The following is a 23,397-nucleotide window of genomic DNA, read 5'->3' on the forward strand; positions in this document are numbered from 1 at the left end:
CACCATTGTTGCATGACTTTGGGTACTTTCAGATACATTGAATGTTTAATGAATTTTGCACTGTATGTGGTATGCTGTGCAATGTTTATTTAGTGTGGTGCACCCATCGAGAGAATAGGAGGGGGGGGGGGAGAGAAGGGTAAGTCTGTGGCTTGGTATCTCGGTATCTTGGTACCCACAAAACGGACATTCCGTTCCCGTTCCATTATAGACCTTTATCACGGTGTGGCCATCTTGATTTTGCTCTATTCCAACTTATAGACCTTTCTTTTGCAACGTCACAGCCCGAGTTTTTGCCAACCCAGATTGGAAAACTATGGAAAGCCATAAGTGCAAATCAAGAAAAGATCGCTATTTTTTGTAACAATGTAACCAAATTTGTCGATTTTGTTTAAAACAAAACAACTAATTATGAGAAGTACTTTATTTAATTGAAAGTTTGCAGAAAATGTTGAATTTTGTTAAAACATCTGTTTTTACGATTTAGTGTTTTACTAACATTCGGCCGACCATGCCAACCAAGGCGGTTTGTTGATCAACAAAAGAAAGGTCTATTGCAACCAAAATGAGGTTGTACTAAATAATAGTCAGGTGCCATGTTTACACAATGAATGCTAGCCTTTATTACCATTATTGGAAACAGGGAACATGACCAAGATGGTGACAGTGTGATAAAGGTCTACACATATTATTGGTTCAATTACCCCAAATTTAAGGTGAATGAGATCAATATCTTCCAATTCTCAACTTCCATGTCGATACACAAATTCAACTGATTTTAGCCTAATACAACTTGCAGTTGTTCCTAACATAATTAATCAAATGTTCAGCATGGCTTCAGGTGTTTTTTCTGCAAGGGGTCTGTACACCAACTACAAGTGAAAAGTAAAAAAAAATGCATCAATAAATGTAATTTGTCAGCATGTTTAACATGTTATTTAGTTTGCATTAATTTACAAGGTACCTCACTCACATGAAATATCAAACATAAGTACATGTAGGCCACTTTAGATAATATTCCTGAATCCTGAATGTTATGATAATCGTCATACGTGGAAAATAACCAAGTAAGTTGAGGGGATAAATATTCCCCTAAGAAAATTAACAGATTATTATTCTATCCGACGAAAGGATGCACGGACTGCAAGTGTTGACTTCTTGCGTGGCTTAAGTGTGATTTATTTTGGCATTGCGTGTTTTGATCTCCATTAAGTTGGCTTTTCCCATTGAATTGATCATAGGCACAGAGACTATACAAGAAGGGGAGGTTACTAGCCGGGAATGAACCAACCTGGTCATCTGTTTTTGACGGGAAGCTGTGGCTCAAAATGAAGAATAAATTTTAATTTTGGTAAACAAGCTACAAGCTACACCTAAGCCTTTTTCGTCAAGGACTTAGACTAAGCCGCGAAGCAACTGGAGTGAGATCTTTTCCCAACATGTTTTTAAGTTTCTCTTTTATGAATTATTCAACAAAGATTCAAACATAATTTGTTCATAATTTGTATGCAAACCAGTAAAGTGCTGAATAATAAATGTAAACCAAAGTTAATGTATTCTATTAACCACATCGCTTGTGACTGGTTTGGAATTTCGCTACCCTGGGAGGGTAGCAAAAAAAAAAAGAAATAGAGACGAATTTTAGAAGTTCCTGACATGTTGGAAAAGGCCCTTGTTGTCTCGCAACAACAGGTGAATGTACGTGTAGACTTGTTGACAAGTCGTTACATGTCTGTCGCGGTGATAGCGTTCCAACTCTCCCCGCGGTATTCTCGCGAGACTGCTGGCCCCGTGAGACTACTGCTCTCATGACTACAGTCCCATGGGGAGTAAAAGTTGGCAACCAGCAGTTCGCGCGAGAGCAGTGATCTTGCGAGAGCACCGCCACAACTCCACTATCTCACCGTGCGGCAGACCATTAAACAACTATAAGTCCACAATTCTAATAGTACGTGCGGTCTACGGTTCCAGTCGCATCGCTACACGGCTGTCTACGCCCCTAAGGCTTTAACAGAAAGCGAGGAACACCATTGAATGAGACTTTTGACTACAATCATTTAGTTCCTTTATTTTCTAGAAAAGTTTGGAGAGTACATTTAGTGTAACATTGCAATCATTTACTGTAACATTGCAGTATCCTCATATTACTTTAAGAAACCATGGGTCGATTTCACGAAGCGTTAGGTTAGGACTGGTTCTAAGAGAAACTTGAGGCTACATGTAGCCCAAAGTTCTCGGGATAAGACTTAGGCACATGTTTGGTAATTACTCACAACAAATATTATCTTAAAAACTGACTTGGTAACGAGTATTGGAGAGCTATTGATAGTATAAAAACATTGTGAGAAACTGCTCCCTCTGATGTAACGTAGTTTTTGAGAAAGAGATAATTTCTCACTAAAATATTAAAAGACTAGAAGTCTTTTTTTTCCTATCGGAAAGCACACTATTTTGTTGGGATAAACCTAGTGAGAACACTGGTCTTTGACAATTACCAAACATGTACATTGGTTTTAATTTCTTATGAAATGCACCCAAGGGCCCATTATCACAGAGCTGCTCTTGCAGAAAATATTGCTTAACAATTTTATGCTAAGCATAACTTAGTATGATCCATTCACAGATTGTATACGAGATGTGGTATTTTAGTTGGTGACCATATTCTGCTAAGCATTTGATTTTGTTGTACTGAGCTATGTTTTGCACTTAGAAGCAGCTCCATGAAATGTAGCCCTGCAACAAGGGCCCAATTTCATAGAGCTAACTGCTTTTCCAAGCAGAAAAAGGGCAACAACATTTTGCTTCACCAGAATAAATTTACCAGCCAAACTACCACGTCTTATGAACAATTTGGGACTGGTTACTTATTTCTGCTAAGTAGACAATTCTTAAAGGCAGTGGACACTATTGGTAATTGTCAAAATAATTATTTGCATTAAACCTTACTTGGAAGCGAGTAATGGGGAGAGGTTGATGGTATAAAACATTGTGAGAAACGGCTCCCTCTGAAGTGCCATAGTTTTTGAGAAAGAAGTAATTTTCCACGAATTTGATTTTGAGACCTCAAGTTTAGAATTTGAGGTCTCGAAATCAACCATTTAAGCGCACACAACTTCGTGTGACAAGGGTGTTTTTTTCTTTCATCATTATCTAGCAACTTCGATGACCGATTGAGCTCAAATTTTCACAGGTTTGTTATTTTATGCATATGTTGAGATACACCAACTGTGAAGGCTAGTCTTTGACAATTACCAATAGTGTCCACTGCCTTTAAGCAATGTTTTCTGATTTAAGCAGCTCTGTGAAACTGTTTTTGTGTTACTTTTTTCAGTCCCTCACACTGGAAAAACATGCGTGCATTTTCAACGACCAAGTGTACATTTTATTTTTTTATTTTTTATTTTTTTATTTAAATTTTATTTTATATAAAGTTTAGTGAAGAATTAATCTTTCTCTGCTATTTGCAGTACTGTTTTTATTAATTTGAGGTCTTCTCAAATTTTTATTAAATAATTACCAGTTTTGGATCACTCTCCAAAACAATATAAATCCGAACAAATTGTGTGCTAACAGCTCTTTGAAACTGAGCCCAGGTAAAAAATGCATAAACAATCAATAATGGAGGCGTTGCCCAAGCATGGATTGTCAAGGCCGCTGTAAAATGGTTTTGTCACCTGCAACCTGGATCATGGCGTTGTCTGTATGGTGGTAGCATGATGGAAGGAACTGCTGCCTGATGTTTCCTATTGCTCTTCATTATTATCATACCATGATGTATGCAGATTATCGTGCAGAGGAGTATGTTTGTCGTCGTCGTTGTTGCTGCGTTGTAGTCATTGTTTTTGCACTCGCTGTGCCTCATTATGTGTGGGCTTTGCACAATTTTGTTTTTAAAAAACCCTTGTTGAAACAGAAAATACTCTGCTGAGTTTATTGTTATTATTGTCATTGTTTAATTAATGTTAAATTTGCATCGGGGATAAAGAATATCATTTTTGGTTTTTACCCATATACCCCCATGTGTGTTAGCTCTGTATACTCGGTACTTACCCGAGCTCTGTGAAAAAATAAATCACAGGGATATTACTTGGGTGGGATTCGAACCCACGAGTGTTGCAATTCTAGAGCAGTGTCATCCCAACTAGAGCACTGAGATCACCTGGTAGCGAGAGGTAGTTCAAATCCTATGGAAGGGTGTAAAATGCAATGGCAATTTACAATGTTTTACCGAAAGGTTGGAGACTTAAATCCCCCCGACTCACACTGTATCTATTCAGTCATGCAGTCTTCACTTGGATCAGCTGATTTTCTTTTTTTAATCTCAGTTTTACCATTAAAAATTGAAAAAAAAAACTATACAAAATCATTGAAACTTTGTAAGTTACTCATTTTTGGTGAAGTTACAGTTGCATGCCTGATCTATTAAAATGAGTACGTCACAAAATTGATTTTGATGTTTTCTTTTCCCCCTGAAAATCTCCTCGCTTTATAAAACTTAAATTTGTCAACTACAGGCGTATACATTTTGAATGCAAAAGAATTACTCAACCGAAAGACTTATTTGTTGTCTTGAATGTTGTTCACCCAAAGAAAAATGTGTCACCATAATTTGAACTTTACTACATAGTTATTTAACCCTCTTCTCAAAAACAACATGAAAAAGAACTCCCCACCGAATTGAATTGAAAACCAACAAACAACATTCAGTTATCCAGCCCCTTTTAAATATAATCAAATAATATTAGTGTTGTATAGAAGACGATCTACGCAGCGCAAATGTCATATTTATGCACTGAACGTTTCTGTCGTAGACCACAAAGACCTTGCCCGCTGAATTGCTGTCATTTGAGAATGTCAGTAGGTCATGTGGAGAGAGAATCATTTTTCCAATGGACCGTGTATCGTCCGACTTGCCGGCGAGGGGAAGTGTTTCTCAGAGAGGCAATTTGGAGACCTGTTTTTACTGGAATTATTTCTCTTCTTCTTCAATTTATTTTATGGAGAAGATTGTTACGGACAATCAAACTTGTGGAAGGGGATTTATGGGATAAATAAAGCTGGTAAAACAACACATTAATAGATGTACAATGTAAGCTTTGAGTGAAGTATTCATGGATTTAAATAAGGCAGTGGACACTATTGGTAATTACTCAAAATAATTATTAGCATAAAACCTTCGTAACAAGTAATGGGGAGAGGTTGATAGTATAAAACATTGTGAGAAACGGCTCCCTCTGAAGTAACGTAGTTTTCGAGAAAGAAGACATTTTCCATGAATCTGATTTTGAGACCTCGGGTTTAGAATTTGAGGTCTTGAAATCAAGCATCTGAAAGCCCACAACTTCGGGTGACAAAGGTGTTTTTTCTTTCATTATTATCTTGCAACTTTGACGACCGATTGAGCTCAAATTTTCACAGGTTTGTTATTTTATGCATATGTTGAGATACACCGAGTGAGAAGACAGGTCTTTGACAAATTACCAATAGTGTCCACTGTCTTTAAATCATAATTTTTTTGTCTGTTCTAAGAAAACTCCACAAAACCGCAGGGCTTGTAGATCAAACCTTTTTCTTTACCACAAATGTTTGTTCAAGACCAGAGTCAGCACGTGAATAAAATACTTAACTAAAAATTTGAATAAGGGAATCAATGTGTGGTGAATAGGTTTTCAACTAGTGGTTTAATCCCAACCAGGTCTGGTTCTTGATAATTTTACCGAGACTAAGTCGATAAATACCTTTTCGGTCAAAAAACATCAACACTTTTGGTCAAAAAGTAAAATAAATGGAAAAATTATAATTGTTCAATGATTTCTTTCAACACAACACCCCTCCAGCTATGAAATGGTAAGGCCCTCCGCTGCCCTCGGGTAAACAGCTCCTTATAAGGGAATGCTGTGGGCGTCGCGCGCATCGCGTGATGTTGCACAACTGTCCTGGCCATTGCTCTCGACCAATAGGAATGAAGAAACTGTCTTATAACCACAGGTGTAAACTCGCAAGTCCACCCATGTTTCAACACTTTTTACTTGTCATAAACAAAGGTTTATACACACCCACGTGACGCGCTCTCCACCAATAGGAATAGCGAAACTGTCTGCAGTATTTATGAATGCACTATAAAAATGAGTAGGAGAAGACTTATCTCTTCTGTCTTTATTGGTATTAATTTAGTATTCAGACTTAAAGGGACACAATGCCTTGGATCAGGCGAGTTTGTTCTATGAAAAGCGTTTTCAACTATTTGTTATGAAATGCATTGGTTAGAAAGATTTTTTAAAAGTAGTATATGATGATCAACACAAGCATGCCTTAAAATTGTGAATTAACATGACTGGCTCTGTGGAGTCAAATGGCGTGCTGTGTTGGTTCATGACGTAAGGAAAACCGTGCAATTTCAAGGGAATGGTGTTTTTTAAATAAATGTTTTTTTCTTTTAAATGAATGGTGTTTTTTTTAAAAACAAAGTCTACATGTTCATTTGAACATGATGTTTTACTGTTTTACAAGAATACACAGTGAGGTGCATGTACAAATGTATTGTTATTCAATTGAGAAACACAATATCACCTATCCTTTAATGACCCGACACTAAAACCCCATCGGCCTCGGGTCCGTGGTCAAGTGTGAATTTTGAGACCTGCATTTAAGACAAATGAGATCAATCTTCTCTTAGTGCAAGTTTAAATAAAAAAAGTTTATTAAATGGACCCTTCCCATGAAATATGCTTATCACATTCACGCATGCATACAGACCCTGTTGGTTGGCAAACGCCATAGGGTTGTGCACTAAGCAGACGCGCAATCGCGTCTGCGTCACGCATCCATTCGCCGTGTACAAGACAGCGCGATGTTCCCTCATTTTGCCAACCAAAACATTAGTGCGCACGCGCGTTTTGCAATTTACATATTTCATGAGAAGGGTCTATTGTGTATCTAGTCTTTTCTCAGTTTAACTCTGGTCTTGTACACATAATTCTGGTCTTTTAAACATAATTTTGGTTTCGAAAAAATGTTTAGCCTCAAGGATTTGTCATCACAATTGGAACCCTGTCCCTGGTTTGAATTTCATGTGCACAATTAAAAACAATCATCGAACATTGAATTCAAAGCTTTTGTTTTGTACACAGTTGTGACCCTTGACATTTGTTATAATTTATTTATTTATTCATAAATTTGTGTTCTCCTTTCTGATTGGTTGCAGTGTGTAACTATGTGACCCATGAGCGCTGTCTGGATAACATAATAACACCATGCAGTACAGTGGCAGCTGATCGAGTACAGGTGAGTAAAGTGGCTTGTAATTTCTAAAGGCTTGTACAAGAGTGGCTTGTGGCCAGTGGTCTGTTATATCTTACACTAGATGTTTGTACGCTAGATTTTACTAGAACAACTTGTGCACAACTGCCTAAACTTTTTTTGGAACCACCAGTGCAGCCCACATTGTATGATACACCTCTCTTAATATATTCATGCATGACGTCACCATTCTAACCAAAATGAGGCCATCGGCGCAAGTTGCGCCACCACCAGTACCAGCCACTCGATCTTAGTTGCAGTGGCTGCGCCAATGGCCTTGCTTAGTGTTAGAATGGTGGTGTCATACATAATAAATCAAGTCAGAGAGTGCTGTGATTCAGATTCAAAGCTCGCAACATTAAGATTTTAGAAATCATACTTTTCCGTCAATTTTGTAGTCATTGTGCGCAGCAACCTCTTTCCCAATGGTGTACGATTTCACCGCATCATTTTTAATTTCAATTCGAGCCCTGCCTCTCACATTTAACCATGTTCAGTTACCCTGGCCTGGAATTTCGTCTTGAAAGGGCACGGCCATTTTCATTTTTCAAAGGGCATCTCCATTAGAAAATCTTAAAGTCAATGGGAAACTTTTGAAGGGGCACCAAGGCCAAAACCAGGGGCAATGGAGGCAATGGCCTTATTGGCCTGCGTGAAATTCCAGGCCTGGTTAACCCACTTGTTGTGAATACAGTTTGCAACAACCGATGATCCACTGGCTTTTGTTCTGTGATGTTTATGCAGGCCTGATGCTTCCTTTTTGAATGGGCAAGTGCTCAAAGGCGTTTCTGCTGAGGGCACCTGCAGCCGGTTTCACGAAAACGCTAGGATTAATCCTATCTCGAGTTAGGACGAGTAACTCAGCCTAACTTAGGATGGGTTCAATTTGTCCTTACATCTATATGGAATTTACCTCGTCCTAAGTCCTAAGATTAATCCTAAGTTAGGAAGAGTTTGGTGAATGTGACGTCTGACCTCTCTATGAGGAATAATAGTGAAGTTCTGTGGAAATATTTCAAGGGGCACCAGGGCAACAGCCAGGAGCAACGGATGAGTCCGTTGCCTCCATGAAGTATTAGGGCTGCTTCGGCTACATCTTGTTTTGATTTTCTAGTTCCTCAGATATACAACTGACATTTGAATAAAAAGCAATCATTCTGATCTTTGATTGAGTGTAAAGCCCTCAATGTCTTAAGGCCCAATGTAAATTACCTAGCCTTTTAAATTGCATCATAAGAAATGTAAGAATGAGACTTACTTAGCCGACATGGCTGTACGGTATCGAGTAGGCGCTGAAGACACCCATTTAGCATTAAGGTTTAACCCCCTAACCTTTCAAGTAAACCCGTTGCAAGGTGACAGAGTGGGCGTATGTAAATCCACCTTCATCAACGTTAAAGCCCAGTCGCCCAGAGCGTACTTCCTTCCCTCACGAATGTGCTGGCCATGTGACGCAGGACTCTCCGACAACATCAGTCTAAACATTGTCGAATCATTCTCTTCAAATTCTGTCGCCCACTTGAAAGTACACAGGTGGGCTAAAGGATAAGGTGTACACCCAGTAAGCCCATGGCAATTGGGGTACACATCCCTCTGAGCCCCCATAAATTACATTACATTTCATTTCATTTCAAGACATTTATTTCCATTCCCATAAATAATTAAAATAACAAAGATCTCAAACGATCTCCAGATCAATGTGCCGGTGCTTTACTGTCAACTGAGCTCTCTAGTTGGCCCTGTTGGCATACTTGTTCATGAAATGCCAACATTACTGAATTGGTATTCTTTTTTTATACTTTTTTTTATATTTTTTTTATATAATTCCATTGATATTTGTGTTGCTGTTTCCTGCTTGCGTAGTGTGTGTAGTAGTTTTTCTATCCAGATGATCAAAAACAAAACGTTCACATTTCTGCACTTGACTTTTTCCCCTGAGTCATCTCCGAGAGGGCATACTTGTAGGACGAAATCAAAACATGCAAAAGCTATTATAGGTTTTCTAAAATGCCCACCTGCACCCCCCTCTGAGAGTAACACTTAAATGGGTATAATCAATCTTACCCACCCGTAAAAATGAGTACACATGAGATGTATGGAATACAAGCCAGAACAAAATCAACCTTGATTTATCATTCTCTGGAGAAGAGCCTAGTGATGGGGATAGAGTGGGCGTACGATCTATCACATCATTCCCCAATCTTTGTGTAAGAGTGTACTTTTGTCAGGGTTGGGACTGTTAGCGGTTATGCGCTTTTGGGTACATCCATCTCACTGTGGGTGTCAAAGTGGTCTCATCTTTGATTCCCCAGCCTCTCAGGAACCCAGTGACTGAGTGGGCGTACTGTATTCACCCACCTGCGCCTTATCTTTATACCCATTTCCAGGTTGCTTTCTGGAGGCCAGCCCAACGTCGCCCACCTTCCCCCATTATAGCCCGGTACCTTTTTCCTCTCACGAATGCTCTACCCATTCAGCCTTGCCGTCCATCCATTAATTCATTGCCATTGATTATCCCACGAATTAATTCTCTTTTCCCTGCCACCATGTCGTTGTGTGCCCTTCTCCCGCTCTACGTCTGTGCAATCTTCCAGCTGTGTCGTGCCACCCACGCAGGATTAGCGTAATTTATAATTGATTTAAGCCCATCTGAAGGCAACATGTTGAGAAGGTTTTTGTTTTGTTTTAGAGGCCTCTCAAGAATTGGGGGCTGAAGACGACATGGAGACGTGGTGAAATGAATAAGCCAGACAATATATTGCATGGTTAATCTATCAATAGGTACCTCTACATGTACGTGAGGGTTCGTAAATGCCTAAAATTACAGAGGGAAATATTCCAGAGCGAAAAAAGGGTTCCGTGGTTACCTTGAATAAGCGCACGTAGGATTTTATTTGTTTTGTGGGCTTCTAAACAAACAAGATTGAAAAAGCTGGCAAATGTCAGTAAATGAGTTTACTGGGTGAGTTGGAAGTCATCAGTAACTGTTGTATGGAAACGTCATAAACAATACATGGTTTTGCGATTTTCTTTCATGACAAGTCAATGGGACCAGTCATTGCCACAGTCAGCCTGACCATTTTTTTTAGTTGTCTGTGTTTTAAAGGTTTAAGTTTGATATTTGCACAGGACTTATAATTGTTCAGTATGTGAATAGACAGTGGTTTACAATGTGCTTGGCTCGAATTTTACATTGGAGATTGTTTTAAGGTTACCTTTCAGTATTGTCTGTCTTTTAAGTTGTCTGTCTTTTAAGGTTATCTTTCGATGTTGTCATTTGCACTGGACTTATACTTTTCAGTATGTGAATTGAGTCAGTGGTTTACAACGTGCTTGGCTCGAATTTGACACTGGAGACTACATTTTATGTATTTTTGTTAACATCGGAAAATGTCAAGTCGTGACCTTTACTTAGACCTTTTTGGTTGCATGGAAGTAGGTCAGATCTTGTAGCTATTTGCGGCCACTATGGACATTTTGGTACAAGCGTTTTCGAGCTGCTATAGTCTCTGATTAGCCTGGGCGACTAGTGCGACTTGTGTCGTAGCCGCGAACATTGATTGCTTAATCGATGTGTGTAAGCACTGTATACTCACAGGCATATTACTTTGGTGGGATTCGAACCCCATCCCTTGCAATTTTCGAGCAGTGTCTTACCAACTAGACCACCGAGCGGGTACCGCAACGATATAATAGATGTTAAATTTGCATAGGAAAAAATAAAATATATTAATTTTGGTTTTACCCTTTATACACCAGTGTACGTAAAAGCATAGAACAGTCAGCTGAAAACGCTTTATTAATTTTGGTTAATGCCCTTACACTGATGTGTGTAAGCACTGTTTGCTCAGTACTTTCCTGAGTCCTCAAAAAGCTTTGACAAATATACGCAACACCATGGTGTTATCCGGAGGGGTCTCTGGTTGACACCCTGTTGTGAATTATGATCCCACTTTTTATCTTTCAATTACATCTAAAAGTATTATCGGTGGGCAATTTGAATGTCGCATTTTTCAATCTACCTCAACTTATGCACCCAATTTTTCAATTTGCAGCAAATTTGGACCTCTACAACTCTGTACTTTTTTAGGGTCTGACCTTGTGGTTTAGTTTGCATACTGGTACAGTGTTTGGAAGGAGGAACCTTGGTGTACTGTAATAGGCTATTTTCGGTGCATCCCAGGCTTGATACTTCACAGAAAATAATTATTAGCATAAAACCTTACTTCGTAACAAGTAATGGGAGAGGTTGATAGTATAAAACATTGTGAGAAACGGCTCCCTCTGAAGTAACGTAGTTTTCGAGAAAGAAGTAATTTTTCCAAAAATTTGATTTTGAGACCTTCAGGTTTAGAATTTGAGGTCTTGAAATCAAGCATCAGAGGCAACGAAGGTGATTGCCTCGATGCCCTCCTGTCATTGCCTTGGTGCCCTTAAAATTAATTATTTGCTTTTCTACAATGTATGTTTCTGTTATTGCTGAGTCAGTATGAAATAAATGTTTCCTGTAATACTGAAAATGCTCTAGTAGAAATTTACAATTTCACCGTGGGGTGCCTTTTACCATGTTTACCGAGGAAAAAATGCCTTGGTGTCCTTTCCCTTTCAAAAACGAACCATACAGGCTTCGCATCCTGTGTATAAAATACATAAACTGTACGCGTAGGAACCTCTAGAACACTTTTTTTGGAATTGAGTCAAGGTTTACATATAGGCTTCCATAGCTAATTTGTCAAGTAATTAATTTCCTTGCTAGGCATCTTGTAGTCATTACCAGAAATATTTAATAGTAATGGAAGCATAAGAACAATGCGATGCCCTCAAATTATTTTCTGTACCAGGAAAAAAAACGGTAAAGACGTAAACTGTTGAAAATTGATATCGTTTTTTTTTTCTTTTTTCGCAGAAAATTCTACCGCAATGTAACCTTGTATGTTTGTAGAGTACAACCATACATCACGTTGTTCGTCACAAATAATAGATACACACTTACGGTACACGTTTAATCTATATCCAGATGTGAGAAGTTACCCGATAATTTGCTTTCCACGAAAAAGGGATTCTACAACGCTTAGCTGATTTACCGAGGCAGGTTTTGATCTTTATAGATTATACTTTAAACAATGCAAGCCCCCCTCTCGATTTCCATCCATCGGGCGTCATTTCATCTTAACAGCACGTCCATGCTGATTCGATTAGTGGTGTGTCAAGTTCTTAAAGGAACATGAGAACTGGTAAGAAAAAACATTGTCTAAGATCACAGATTTATTTAAAACCTACACGGTCTAATGATGATGAAAGTAGAAAAAACATCCCTTGAAATATTTCTGTCTGAAACGTCATATTTGATGAGAAATGAATAAAACTAATTTCCTGTTTAGAGTTTATCGCTCAGTGAGCGTTTTATTCATGCAAAATGTGTAATCGGTGTTTCATTATTTTCTTGTGACCCAGATGGCCGGTCGATCTCAAACTTCTACAGGTTTGTCAGTTTATGTAGTGGTGGATAAAGTGCTTTTTACACTGCCATCAACTGTTTTGTTAGCAAAAAACAACTGTAAACTGTTCCTTTAAGGAGTGTGGAGATCAATTTAAAGTCGTCCTACACATAACGGGTAATCACAGTAATTGTACGCCAACCCCAAAACAAAAAATTCAGAGAAATCGTAATTAACTCAAATGATTCTGGGACCCGTACAATGGATTTAAAATTTGAATATCAATTATCAGATGTAAATGCATCATTGCTTATATAAATATGTATCTGACAAGTGACAGATGGACAAGGTGCACGTACACCACAGCTGAAGTTTTGTCTACTGTGTAAATGGTGGAGTTCATCGACTTAATTTGACCCAGTCGGTGGCATTTCCAGGCATCGTGCTGTGGATTACCATGACCAAGCGGTCTTCTGCATCAGACTCAAGACCTGATGATTGAATCATTAGAGTGAGGGTTCGATTCCTGGTGATGACACTTGTCTCCATGAGCCAGGCACTTAACTATAACAGGCCTGGGGTGGATTTCACAAAGAGTTAAGACTAGTCTTATCTCAGGGCCAGCCTTAAGTTTTGAACATCTTCTAGGACTAGTCCTAAGTTAGGAGTAGTCATCTTTGTGAAATCCACCCCTGGAATTTCATCTTGAAAGGGCAAGGCCATTTTCATTTTGCAAAGGGCACTTCCTTTTGAAAATCTTAAAGTCTTTCCTTTTGAAAATCTTAAAGTCTATGGGGAACTGTCAAAAAGGCACCAATGCCAAGACCAGGGGCAACTGGGAGGTCATAGCGTCCATGACCTGCATGTATAATTCAAGGCCTACCATAATTGCTTCTCTTACCCCAGGTGTATAAATTTGAACCTCAGAGAGCTGAGACAGTATTGTGTTGGATTAATCCCTTAGCGCTATAGTATAAGCAGCTTGGGGTTTGATGCTGCCCTAGGAATTGAGAAAGTTGGAGGAATGGTCTAAAAGTATGGCAGATAAACAGGCATAATGTTAAAATAAAATAATAATAATAATAATATTATTATTAATAATAATATTGTGAAGTGCCTTAATCTAGCTATGTACTTGGATATGTGTGCCCTGCATGATCCTCCTATTCAATTGAACAGGGTTGAACAACAGGGTTGAACATGCCTCGTGTGAATGCAAGGTACTTTTTAGCTAAGTCGTTTTGTTACGCGAGGGATTTGAGAAAGTTGGAGGAATAGTCTAAAAGTATGGCAGATTAACAGGCATAATAATGTTGTAAAGTGCCTTAATTATCTATGTACTTTGTTTGTACGTGTCCCCTGCATGATCCTCCTATTCAATTGTACGGGGTTGAAGAACAGGGTTGAACATGCCTCGTGTGAATGCAAGGTACTTTTTATAGCTAAGTCGTCTTGTCAAGCGAACCCCCGCATATTTAGCAGAGAAGTTAGCAGTGAAAATAGCTACTCTCGTGAACATGCACAAACACACTGTACATTGTAATGTAGTGTAACCTATTTCTGTGCCCCATTACAATTATATACAGAGTGTGCATTTGGGATTCAGAACTCCCTCTCTGTGGGATATACATGTATAATACAGTATGAGAAATCACTGATGAATGGGCGGCCGCACAGACCTTATGAAATGTCCAATTTCATAATTTAGGCTTGGCTTCATTTTACGGCTAAATGACCAAGGTCGCATCGGCTGCGACATGTAAATTGTAGCAAGCAAGCCTTGGTACTTAGCATTAATGTAAAGATACTTTGCAAACTGTTTGCTTGTCTGCTATTTATTTGTTTATTTGAAATGTTTATTTGAAATGCCAGTGCAAGATGGCCATGATTACGAAGAGAAACTTTAACATTGTTTTTCAGGAGCAAAATTACTACTATCTTCTTGTTGTTTATCAGCACACCAGACAAACAACAATTTCAGTAAAATTTGTTGTAAGTTTTATATTCATTCACATGAAATAAGCCAGAGTAATTTGTGAGTCTTTAAATGCTTTCCCCTAACTATAACACTTTTCAGGTTGATATATTAGGAGGACTAGAAATGATAAGAATTGAGCTTTCAAAATAAAGAAAACAAAATAATGATCTAGCCCATTATGTTAATTTTTATTGTGGTGTGTAATGTTATACAGTTTTAAACAGAGAAGTGAACCATTCATTTTAATATGATGCAAAATCCTCAACAAAAAATTGAGTTTAAAGGGTTCAGAAAAAAACTCTTAAGTTATTGTAGGTCTCCTTCTAGGATCAAGCCTTTAGCACCACCATCCCAAGATCCATCAACAAATCCTCCTTAAATATCCATTTGGAGACTACCCCACCAACAAGATGCTTTTTCAAGCTGGCCAAATTGCTGCGCGTTCCCCACTTGATGTTGATGTAGAACCTAACCCTCATTGATTTGTGTGTGGGTGGGTGTCTATAGAGCCTGACCACACACTGATATTATACATTATCATTAACGTGCTCAAACGAATAAAGCTGTACAGAAAACCCCGACTGTATTGTACACTGTCTCCTCCGTCAGGGGATGCAATTCTGGGGTAATGTAGCAAAGCATTATGCCGTGCCGTTCAGCCATGAATTTATCAACACATTTTGAATTTGGGTTGATTTGGGGAACTATTGTGAGGACTGTGAAAATGAGGGGGTCCTTTGTAATGTAAAGAAATTATTCACTAAATGGTGTGTTAGCAGGAGGGGTGTCCAGTCGGCATCGGATACCCTGCTACATGTAGGAATTTGGCCCTAATTTTGTTGATGGCATTTATAGGCAGTGGCTCTATTGGTAATTACTCAAAATAATTATTTGCATAAAACCTTACTTGGTAACGAGTAATGATAGTATAAAACATTGTGAGAAACGGCTCCCTCTGAAGTAACGTAGTTTTTGAGAAAGAAGTAATTTTCCATGAATTTGATTTCCAGACCACTGATTTGGAAATCTCGAAATCAAGCGTCTGAAAGCACACAACTTCGTGTGACAAGGGTGTTTTTTCTTTCATTATTATCTCGCAACATCGACGACCAATTAAGTTCAAATTTTCACAGGTTTCATATGTTATGCATATGTTGAGATACACGAAGTGAGAAGACTGGTCTTTGACAATTACCAATAGTGTCCAGTGTCTTTAACACAAAATATGTCTTTTGTCTGTTGTGTTTCATGTTGTTTAATTTTGATTGTGCTATGATGGGGACCAGTGACCAGTGGTTGCCATTGAATGACCCATCCATTGGAGTAACTAACAAACCAAATTAAAAAGTAAATTACAAATATGTCAAAATACGGCTATATATAGCATCACAACTGTCAACAATTGTGATTTGCAGATGTCGGCAAAAATACTGACAAGCTCATATTTCTCCAATCATGCACACTTAATAATGTCGGCTCGCTATGTATGAGGTCCTGATTTGCAGTTTCATATTAGTTTTAATCACTAGGGCTTAAATCTGAGATGGCAAGAATTGAAAAAAAATTAAATAACACCTTTAGATAAATATTTTCCCGACTCTAATTGAATATGTTTGTTTTTCCCTCTTTGTCGGAGATGAAATCAACAACTCAATTTTACCAGTTGCTTCAAAATAGGCTTCCCCTTTTTTGAAAATGAAAATGAAAAATAGTTATTAGAAAAGTGTTTTTTTTGTGACAGCATGATACAAACTGATGCCCACTGTGCTTGATTTCATCACACTCCCATTATTCAATCTTATCAACTTGTTGTCCAAAACATGTTTTATGTACATGGATGGTCATGAAATAAACCTTGTCACAAGATTTGTCTTTTCTGGCGGCTTGGAAGACAACCAAATGAACTGCATTCAAAGAGACACAAAAGAGAAATGTTTATAAAGCTGTGTCAGAATGAGCAGCTTAGCAGCTGTGGCTTGATTGTCATGAGAACATGCATTGAAGCATAGGAGACCCATACATCACCCTTAGCAACAGCCGTAGCCCAAGCTGCTATTAGACAGACATGTCCTGGTAGCTTGGAAGGCGACCAAATGAACTGCATTCAAAGAGACACAAAAGAAATGTTTATAAAGCTGTGTCAGAATGAGCAGCTTAGCAGCTGTGGCTTGATTGTCATGTGAACATGCATTGAAGCATAGGAGACCAATACATCACCCTTAGCAACAGCCGTAGCCCAAGCTGCTATTAGACAGACACGTCCTGGTAGCTTGGAAGGCGACCAAATGAACTGCATTCAAAGAGACACAAAAGAAATGTTTATAAAGCTGTGTCAGAATGAGCAGCTTAGCAGCTGTGGCTTGATTGTCATGTGAACATGCATTGAAGCATAGGAGACCCATAGCATCACCCTTAGCAACAGCCGTAGGCCTAGCCGCTATTAGATAGACACGTCTTGGTAGCTTGGAATGGAAGGCAACCAAATGAACTGCATTCAAAGAGACACAAAAGAAATGTTTATAAAGATGTGTCAGAATGAGCAGCTTAGCGGCTGTGGCTTGATTGTCATGAGAACATGCATTGAAGCATAGGAGACCCATAGCATCACCCTTAGCAACAGCCGTAGGCCTAGCCGCTATTAGATAGACACGTCCTGGTAGCTTGGAATGGAAGGCAACCAAATGAACTGCATTCAAAGAGACACAAAAGAAATGTTTATAAAGCTGTGTCAGAATGAGCAGCTTAGCGGCTGTGGCTTGATTGTCATGAGAACAAGCATTGAAGCATAGGAGACCCATAGCATCACCCTTAGCAACAGCCGTAGCCCTAGCCGCTATTAGATAGACACGTCTTGGTAGCTTGGAATGGAAGGCAACCAAATGAACTGCATTCAAAGAGACACAAAAGAAATGTTTATAAAGCTGTGTCAGAATGAGCAGCTAAGCGGCTGTGGCTTGATTGTCATGTGAACAAGCATTGAAGCATAGGAGACCCATAGCATCACCCTTAGCAACAGCCGTAGCCCTAGTCGCTATTAGATAGACACGTCTTGGTAGCTTGGAATGGAAGGCAACCAAATGAACTGCATTCAAAGAGACACAAAAGAAATGTTTATAAAGCTGTGTCAGAATGAGCAGCTTAGCGGCTGTGGCTTGATTGTCATGAGAACAAGCATTGAAGCATAGGAGACCCATAGCATCACCCTTAGCAACAGCCGTAGCCCTAGCCGCTATTAGATAGACACGTCTTGGTAGCTTGGAATGGAAGGCAACCAAATGAACTGCATTCAAAGAGACACAAAAGAAATGTTTATAAAGCTGTGTCAGAATGAGCAGCTAAGCGGCTGTGGCTTGATTGTCATGTGAACAAGCATTGAAGCATAGGAGACCCATAGCATCACCCTTAGCAACAGCCGTAGCCCTAGTCGCTATTAGATAGACACGTCTTGGTAGCTTGGAATGGAAGGCAACCAAATGAACTGCATTCAAAGAGACACAAAAGAAATGTTTATAGAGCTGTGTCAGAATGAGCAGCTTAGCGGCTGTGGCTTGATTGTCGTGTGAACATGCATTGAAGCATAGGAGACCCATAGCATCACTCTCAGCCAGAGCCCTAGCCGCTGAGATGGACACGTCCTGGAACTGTAAATTGACATGGCCCCTAGGGTAATTCCTCAAGACGAACTGAATTATTACTTTTGACTTGAGTGTATCATCTCCAAGGTGATGCGCTAGTTCAGGCACGGTGAACGTGTTCTGAAAATGGTACGAGAGATTCGTTATCATTAGAGGGCTGTGTACAGAGGATGGTCAAACAGTAATATAGGTCACCTTGCCTGAACTGTGCATGGTAGCATTGCCCTGATAATAATAATAATAATAGCAGTAATTTTTCCTTCTTCATGTTAACGTGTTTGCGTGTGTATAACATGCACTGCATAAGTAACCATATTGCTGTACTTTATGAACTTTTACATTAAAAGACACTAATCAAGCTGCCACTGTCTTGGTCATGTTCCTTGTATTCCAATATTATGCTAATGTGGGTTGTAAAAAAAGGAACCAGACTAGTTCTCCTTCCAGCCTCGATTTGGTTACTCAAGGACATGCTGCAGGAAAACTAAAAACATTTAATAGATGTTAAATTTGCATTGGGGATAAAGAATAATCATTTTGGTTATACCCGCACCAACGCGTGTTAGCGCTGTAGACTCGGTGGTTTATATTATTTGATAAGTAAATGGAAAAATTGTCCATGGTACTATAAACATCCGAGAGAGAAAATTGGTCAGGCGGAGAGGCGCCCGGGCCTGGACATGAAACCTCACCTCAGTGTATCCCCCTCCTGCAAGTCATGGATCAAGAACTCCATGCAGGACCCGCGTCTGCAGAGACAGACTCTTGCACTGGGTTCACCTCCGAGAGGAATTCATCTTCATTAACTTAACGGTAGGAATGCCGACCCCGGCGCGGTTGAATGGCATTTCGTTCAGTCGAATCAAACTACGAATTAAACAAGAAATTCATGTGGCCTGAATTTACTGAGAGCAGTGGTGGTGTTAGGATTGAATACTCATTGGTCAATTGACCTCATCTTTAAGGTCATGCGTGTCGTTGACCTCGTCTCTAAGGTCATGCTGATTTTCCTGGGACATCGTTACTAGGAGGAAGTTACATGTACATGTACATGTATAGATTAATCTGACAAAACAACATTGGTAATGCCCTATAAAATTTAACAACTGTGGAGTCTTCGTGCATAACCTAGGCACTGAAGAAACCGCAGAATGGCAGTGGCTCAACACTTGCGCACCAGGATTGGTGTATACATCCATCAAAAATAGATCTGGTTTGAATTCCTACAGATTGATAGAAATTGTAAACAACTGCTTTGTTTGTTTGCAGAAAATACAATACAAATATAATTAATTAATTAAATAATCTCATCACATACATGTACTGTACTTTTTTTGTTTCCTTAAACCATTCCCCTACATGTACCTTTTCACATCCACATGGATTCCGGAAATAGAATCGGTGCCAAGAAAAAATGTATCATAAAAAAGAAATTATTATTTCAACTTGTGGATACAAACATCTTTTGTAGGATTGTTGGCTCTGAAAAGACCCAGTGTGGTCTCGACATTTCGAACAGTAGATACTCTGCTTGCTTCCTATTTATCTCAAAAGGGTAACCATGGCTGACACTATTGGTAATTACTCAAAATAATTGTTTGCATAAAAACTTACTCGACAACAAGCATTTGAGAGCTGTTGATAGTTGAACACATTGTGAGAAACGGCACCTTCTAAAGTGACATTTATAGTTTTTTAGAAAGAGGTAATTGCTCACTCAAATAATAAAAGTCTTTGATCTCGAGACCTCAGATTTATATATATAAATTTTTTTTTAGGTCTCGAAATCAAGCATCTGAAAGCGCACAACTTCGTGTGACAACAGTGTTTTTTCTTGTGACTTTGATGACCGTTTTAGCTCAAATTTTCACAGGTTTGTTATTTTATGCATAAGTTGGGATACACCAAGTGAGATTCTTGGTCTTTGACAATTACCCAAATGTCCAGTGCCTTTAAATTAATTCTGGAAGCAGAATCAGTCCAAGAAAAAAAGGTATCATGGAAGTACAGCATCAACAATCAAAATTAACCGTGGCCGATACGAAAGAGAAACCTTTTAAGCACAAAATTGTATTGACAGAACGCACAAAAGAGACTAACCCTGTGCTTCTGCAGCATCTCTTCCCCCAGGCATCTGTTGCCATGGTTACAAAGAACCCAGGTAGACGAAAAGTCCTTTTTATCTTCGCTGCAATTAGTTTCCAGATCACAAAAGACTTTGTGTTTTTCATTGCTTGCTACGCTGTTCAAAATAGAGCAGACATAGATGAAAGGAGGTGATTGGGGAGGGGGGGGGGGTTGTGTTTATTTATTTATTTGTTTATTCCCTGACCAACAATAATATGGATATGAATCCATGAAAATAAAACTATTTTTAAATGAATATCTGTTGTGTTCTCTAAAGGTTACATACATCAATGAATACTGTATGTTTATTTGAATCGCAAACAAATCATTATAATTATTGTTATTATTATTACTATTTATTTGGCAATTCACATAAAAATACAAAATTACAAATAATTTATACAAAAAGGATAAAGCTCTTAAAAACATTAATTATATAAACATACGTATACATCTAGATTGAAAAAGGGAGGGCAGGCAGTAAAAAAGAAAACAAAGTCTTACTACACGACTGAGGACATCAGAAAGACATCAACAATCCAGGTTTGCCAGGACTGACAAAAGTGCCTGCACTGTCACTGTTTTTATTTTATTTTTAACGTTTTTAATTTTTTTATTTGACAAAAATGATCAAAAGAAAACCATACGTGTGTAGAATGAGTCCAGATTGCACAGTCGGACTTTTAAAACCAAGAAAAACAACCAGTAGAAAAACATTCTGAAGACCTTGTTTCAATTCTGCATTCTTCGGAAATATTTTTTTATGTCTGAACATAAAAAATATTGGGATCCAGAATGCCCACAGCTTAAATGAAAAATCCTTGGTAGAACCCTGAATGTTGTTTGTAGATGCTTCAATACAAAAAGACTAGATGAACATGCCACAGCCTTAGCCTTAATGGCTTGAAAGACATGGTTAAAGACTCTGGACACTATTGGTAGTTGTCAAACACCAGTCTTGCCACTTAGTGTATCTCAACATATGCACTAAATAAGGTGAGGTTGCGAGATAATAATGAAAGAAAAAACAGCATTGTGTGCTTTCAGATGCTTGATTTCGAGACCTAAAAATCTAATTCTGAGGTCTCAAAATCAAGTTTGTTAAAGACTACTTTTTTTCTATGTTATTTCAGAGGGAGCCGTTTTATCACAATGTTTTATACTATCAACCTCTTCCCATTACTCGTTACCAAGTAAGGTTTTATGCTAATAATTATTTTGAGTAATTACCAATAGTGTCCTTCAAGTCTAAGAAATGAGATCCATGAGACGCAAAAAATCTGGTTATGTAATGCACAGTACCCACTTTTTTATTTCTGTGTGGCCATTATTAATAATATTCTGTAGTGTCTGTATAAATCGTCTTCATGGAATGAGGCCAAGGATGTTTGCAAGGAGACAGTTCAAATTGAAAAGGCCGAGACAGAAATAGCGTTTCTCCCCATCGCCTGAGTGCAAATTTGGTTAATTTGCTAGAAATTTTATGCTTGGAATTTGATGATGCATTGTACATCATGTATGAAAATGTGTACAACCATGTGTTTGTTTGAGTTGTTTTTCCCCTTCTCACTTGTCAATGTGTAGAACATGTTTACAGACATGTTAGAGGGTGTATAGTTTGCTTAGTGCAGGAAAATTGTGTTTAGCTTAAAATTGTCAATGTGTAACACATGTTTTTAGGAGGGGGGACATTTTTTTATTGCAGAAAAATTCGTTAGCATAAACGGCATACTGCCTAAATATCCATGTGATGTATACAATGGACCCTTCCCATGAAATATGCTTATTACATTCACGCATGCGTACATACCCTGCTGTTTGGCAAGCGCCATAGAGTTGTGCACTAAGCAGACGCGCAATCGTGTCTGCGTCACGCAGCCATTAGCCATGTACAAAACAGTGCGATGTTCCCTCATTTGGCCAGCCAAAATGTTAGTTCACACGCACTATGTGCAATTTACATATTTCATTGTGACTGGTCTCATCACGTGCATAATGGCGTTTGCTTAGCACATTCATTTAAAAGCAATATTATTGTTTAACAGTGGTGTACAGTCAGTGTAGGATTTGATTCAGGGCAGAATTTTACATGCAATCTAGGAATTAAATTGTTTGATGCACTGAGTAGTTCATACTTCCTGCAGATGCGTGGATGCAATGCAAATTTTGACGTCATTAATTTACAACAAACAATTTTAAAGAGTTGAGCTGTATTTCTCTGTAGAATTGGCGTCGGTATGATATTTTTATAACCATTGAGCCTAAATAATGGAAGTTTTTTTTTTTATGATAACAATAATTAATATAGGTTTTCTCGGTCAATTTCAGCAAACGAGCAGCCAATTTAACCACCAGAAATCGAATGCTACTGAAAAGGGTCATTCGATTTCGTTTTGTGATTAGTCAAATGTAATGTCGCGTCATTTGATTTAACAAAATAATCATTCAATTTAAAAATTCATCAAAGCAGCATTCATATTCGCAGACGCTTCTTGAGGCGTGTTTGTCACGAAAAGAAAAAGAATGACGGTACGCTAAATTGAACAGAGTGCTAAACAAATTTGACTCGACTGAAACGAAATTGATTGGCCGAATTCTGAATTTGAAATGCAGTAATAACTGGAGAGGCAAAACAGCTTTAATTTGAATGCATGAAAATGAAATTGGCTGCTCATTTGCCGAATTTAACCTATAATAGTACCATACATTTATGTAGGAGCTTCTTCGCACAAAACATAAAATAAAACAATGAAATAAAATGTATGAAGCACCAATTACAAAAATAAAGGTTCAAATAAGCAGCTCTCTGAAATTGGCCTAGCTGTCATATTCACAGCATATCCAAGAACCATGTTCACCTCCTTAAAGGCACTGGACATCTTTGGTAATTGTCACAGACCAGTATTCTCACCTGGTATAT

The 23,397-nt window shown here is 38.5% G+C and overlaps 1 protein-coding gene across 2 annotated transcripts in view; it reads left to right on the forward strand.

Moving 5' to 3' along the window:
• Positions 1–23,397, forward strand: part of LOC117300708 (diacylglycerol kinase theta-like) — a 90,849-nt gene that overhangs the window by 6,881 nt on the left and 60,571 nt on the right. For both annotated transcript variants that reach the window (XM_033784460.1, XM_033784461.1), the window contains exon 3: positions 7,205–7,284. In XM_033784460.1, the coding sequence (XP_033640351.1) occupies positions 7,205–7,284 (80 nt within the window). The remainder of the gene's footprint in view (positions 1–7,204; positions 7,285–23,397) is intronic.

Source organism: Asterias rubens, chromosome 16, assembly GCF_902459465.1.
Source record: "Asterias rubens chromosome 16, eAstRub1.3, whole genome shotgun sequence".
Taxonomy (NCBI): domain Eukaryota; kingdom Metazoa; phylum Echinodermata; class Asteroidea; order Forcipulatida; family Asteriidae; genus Asterias; species Asterias rubens.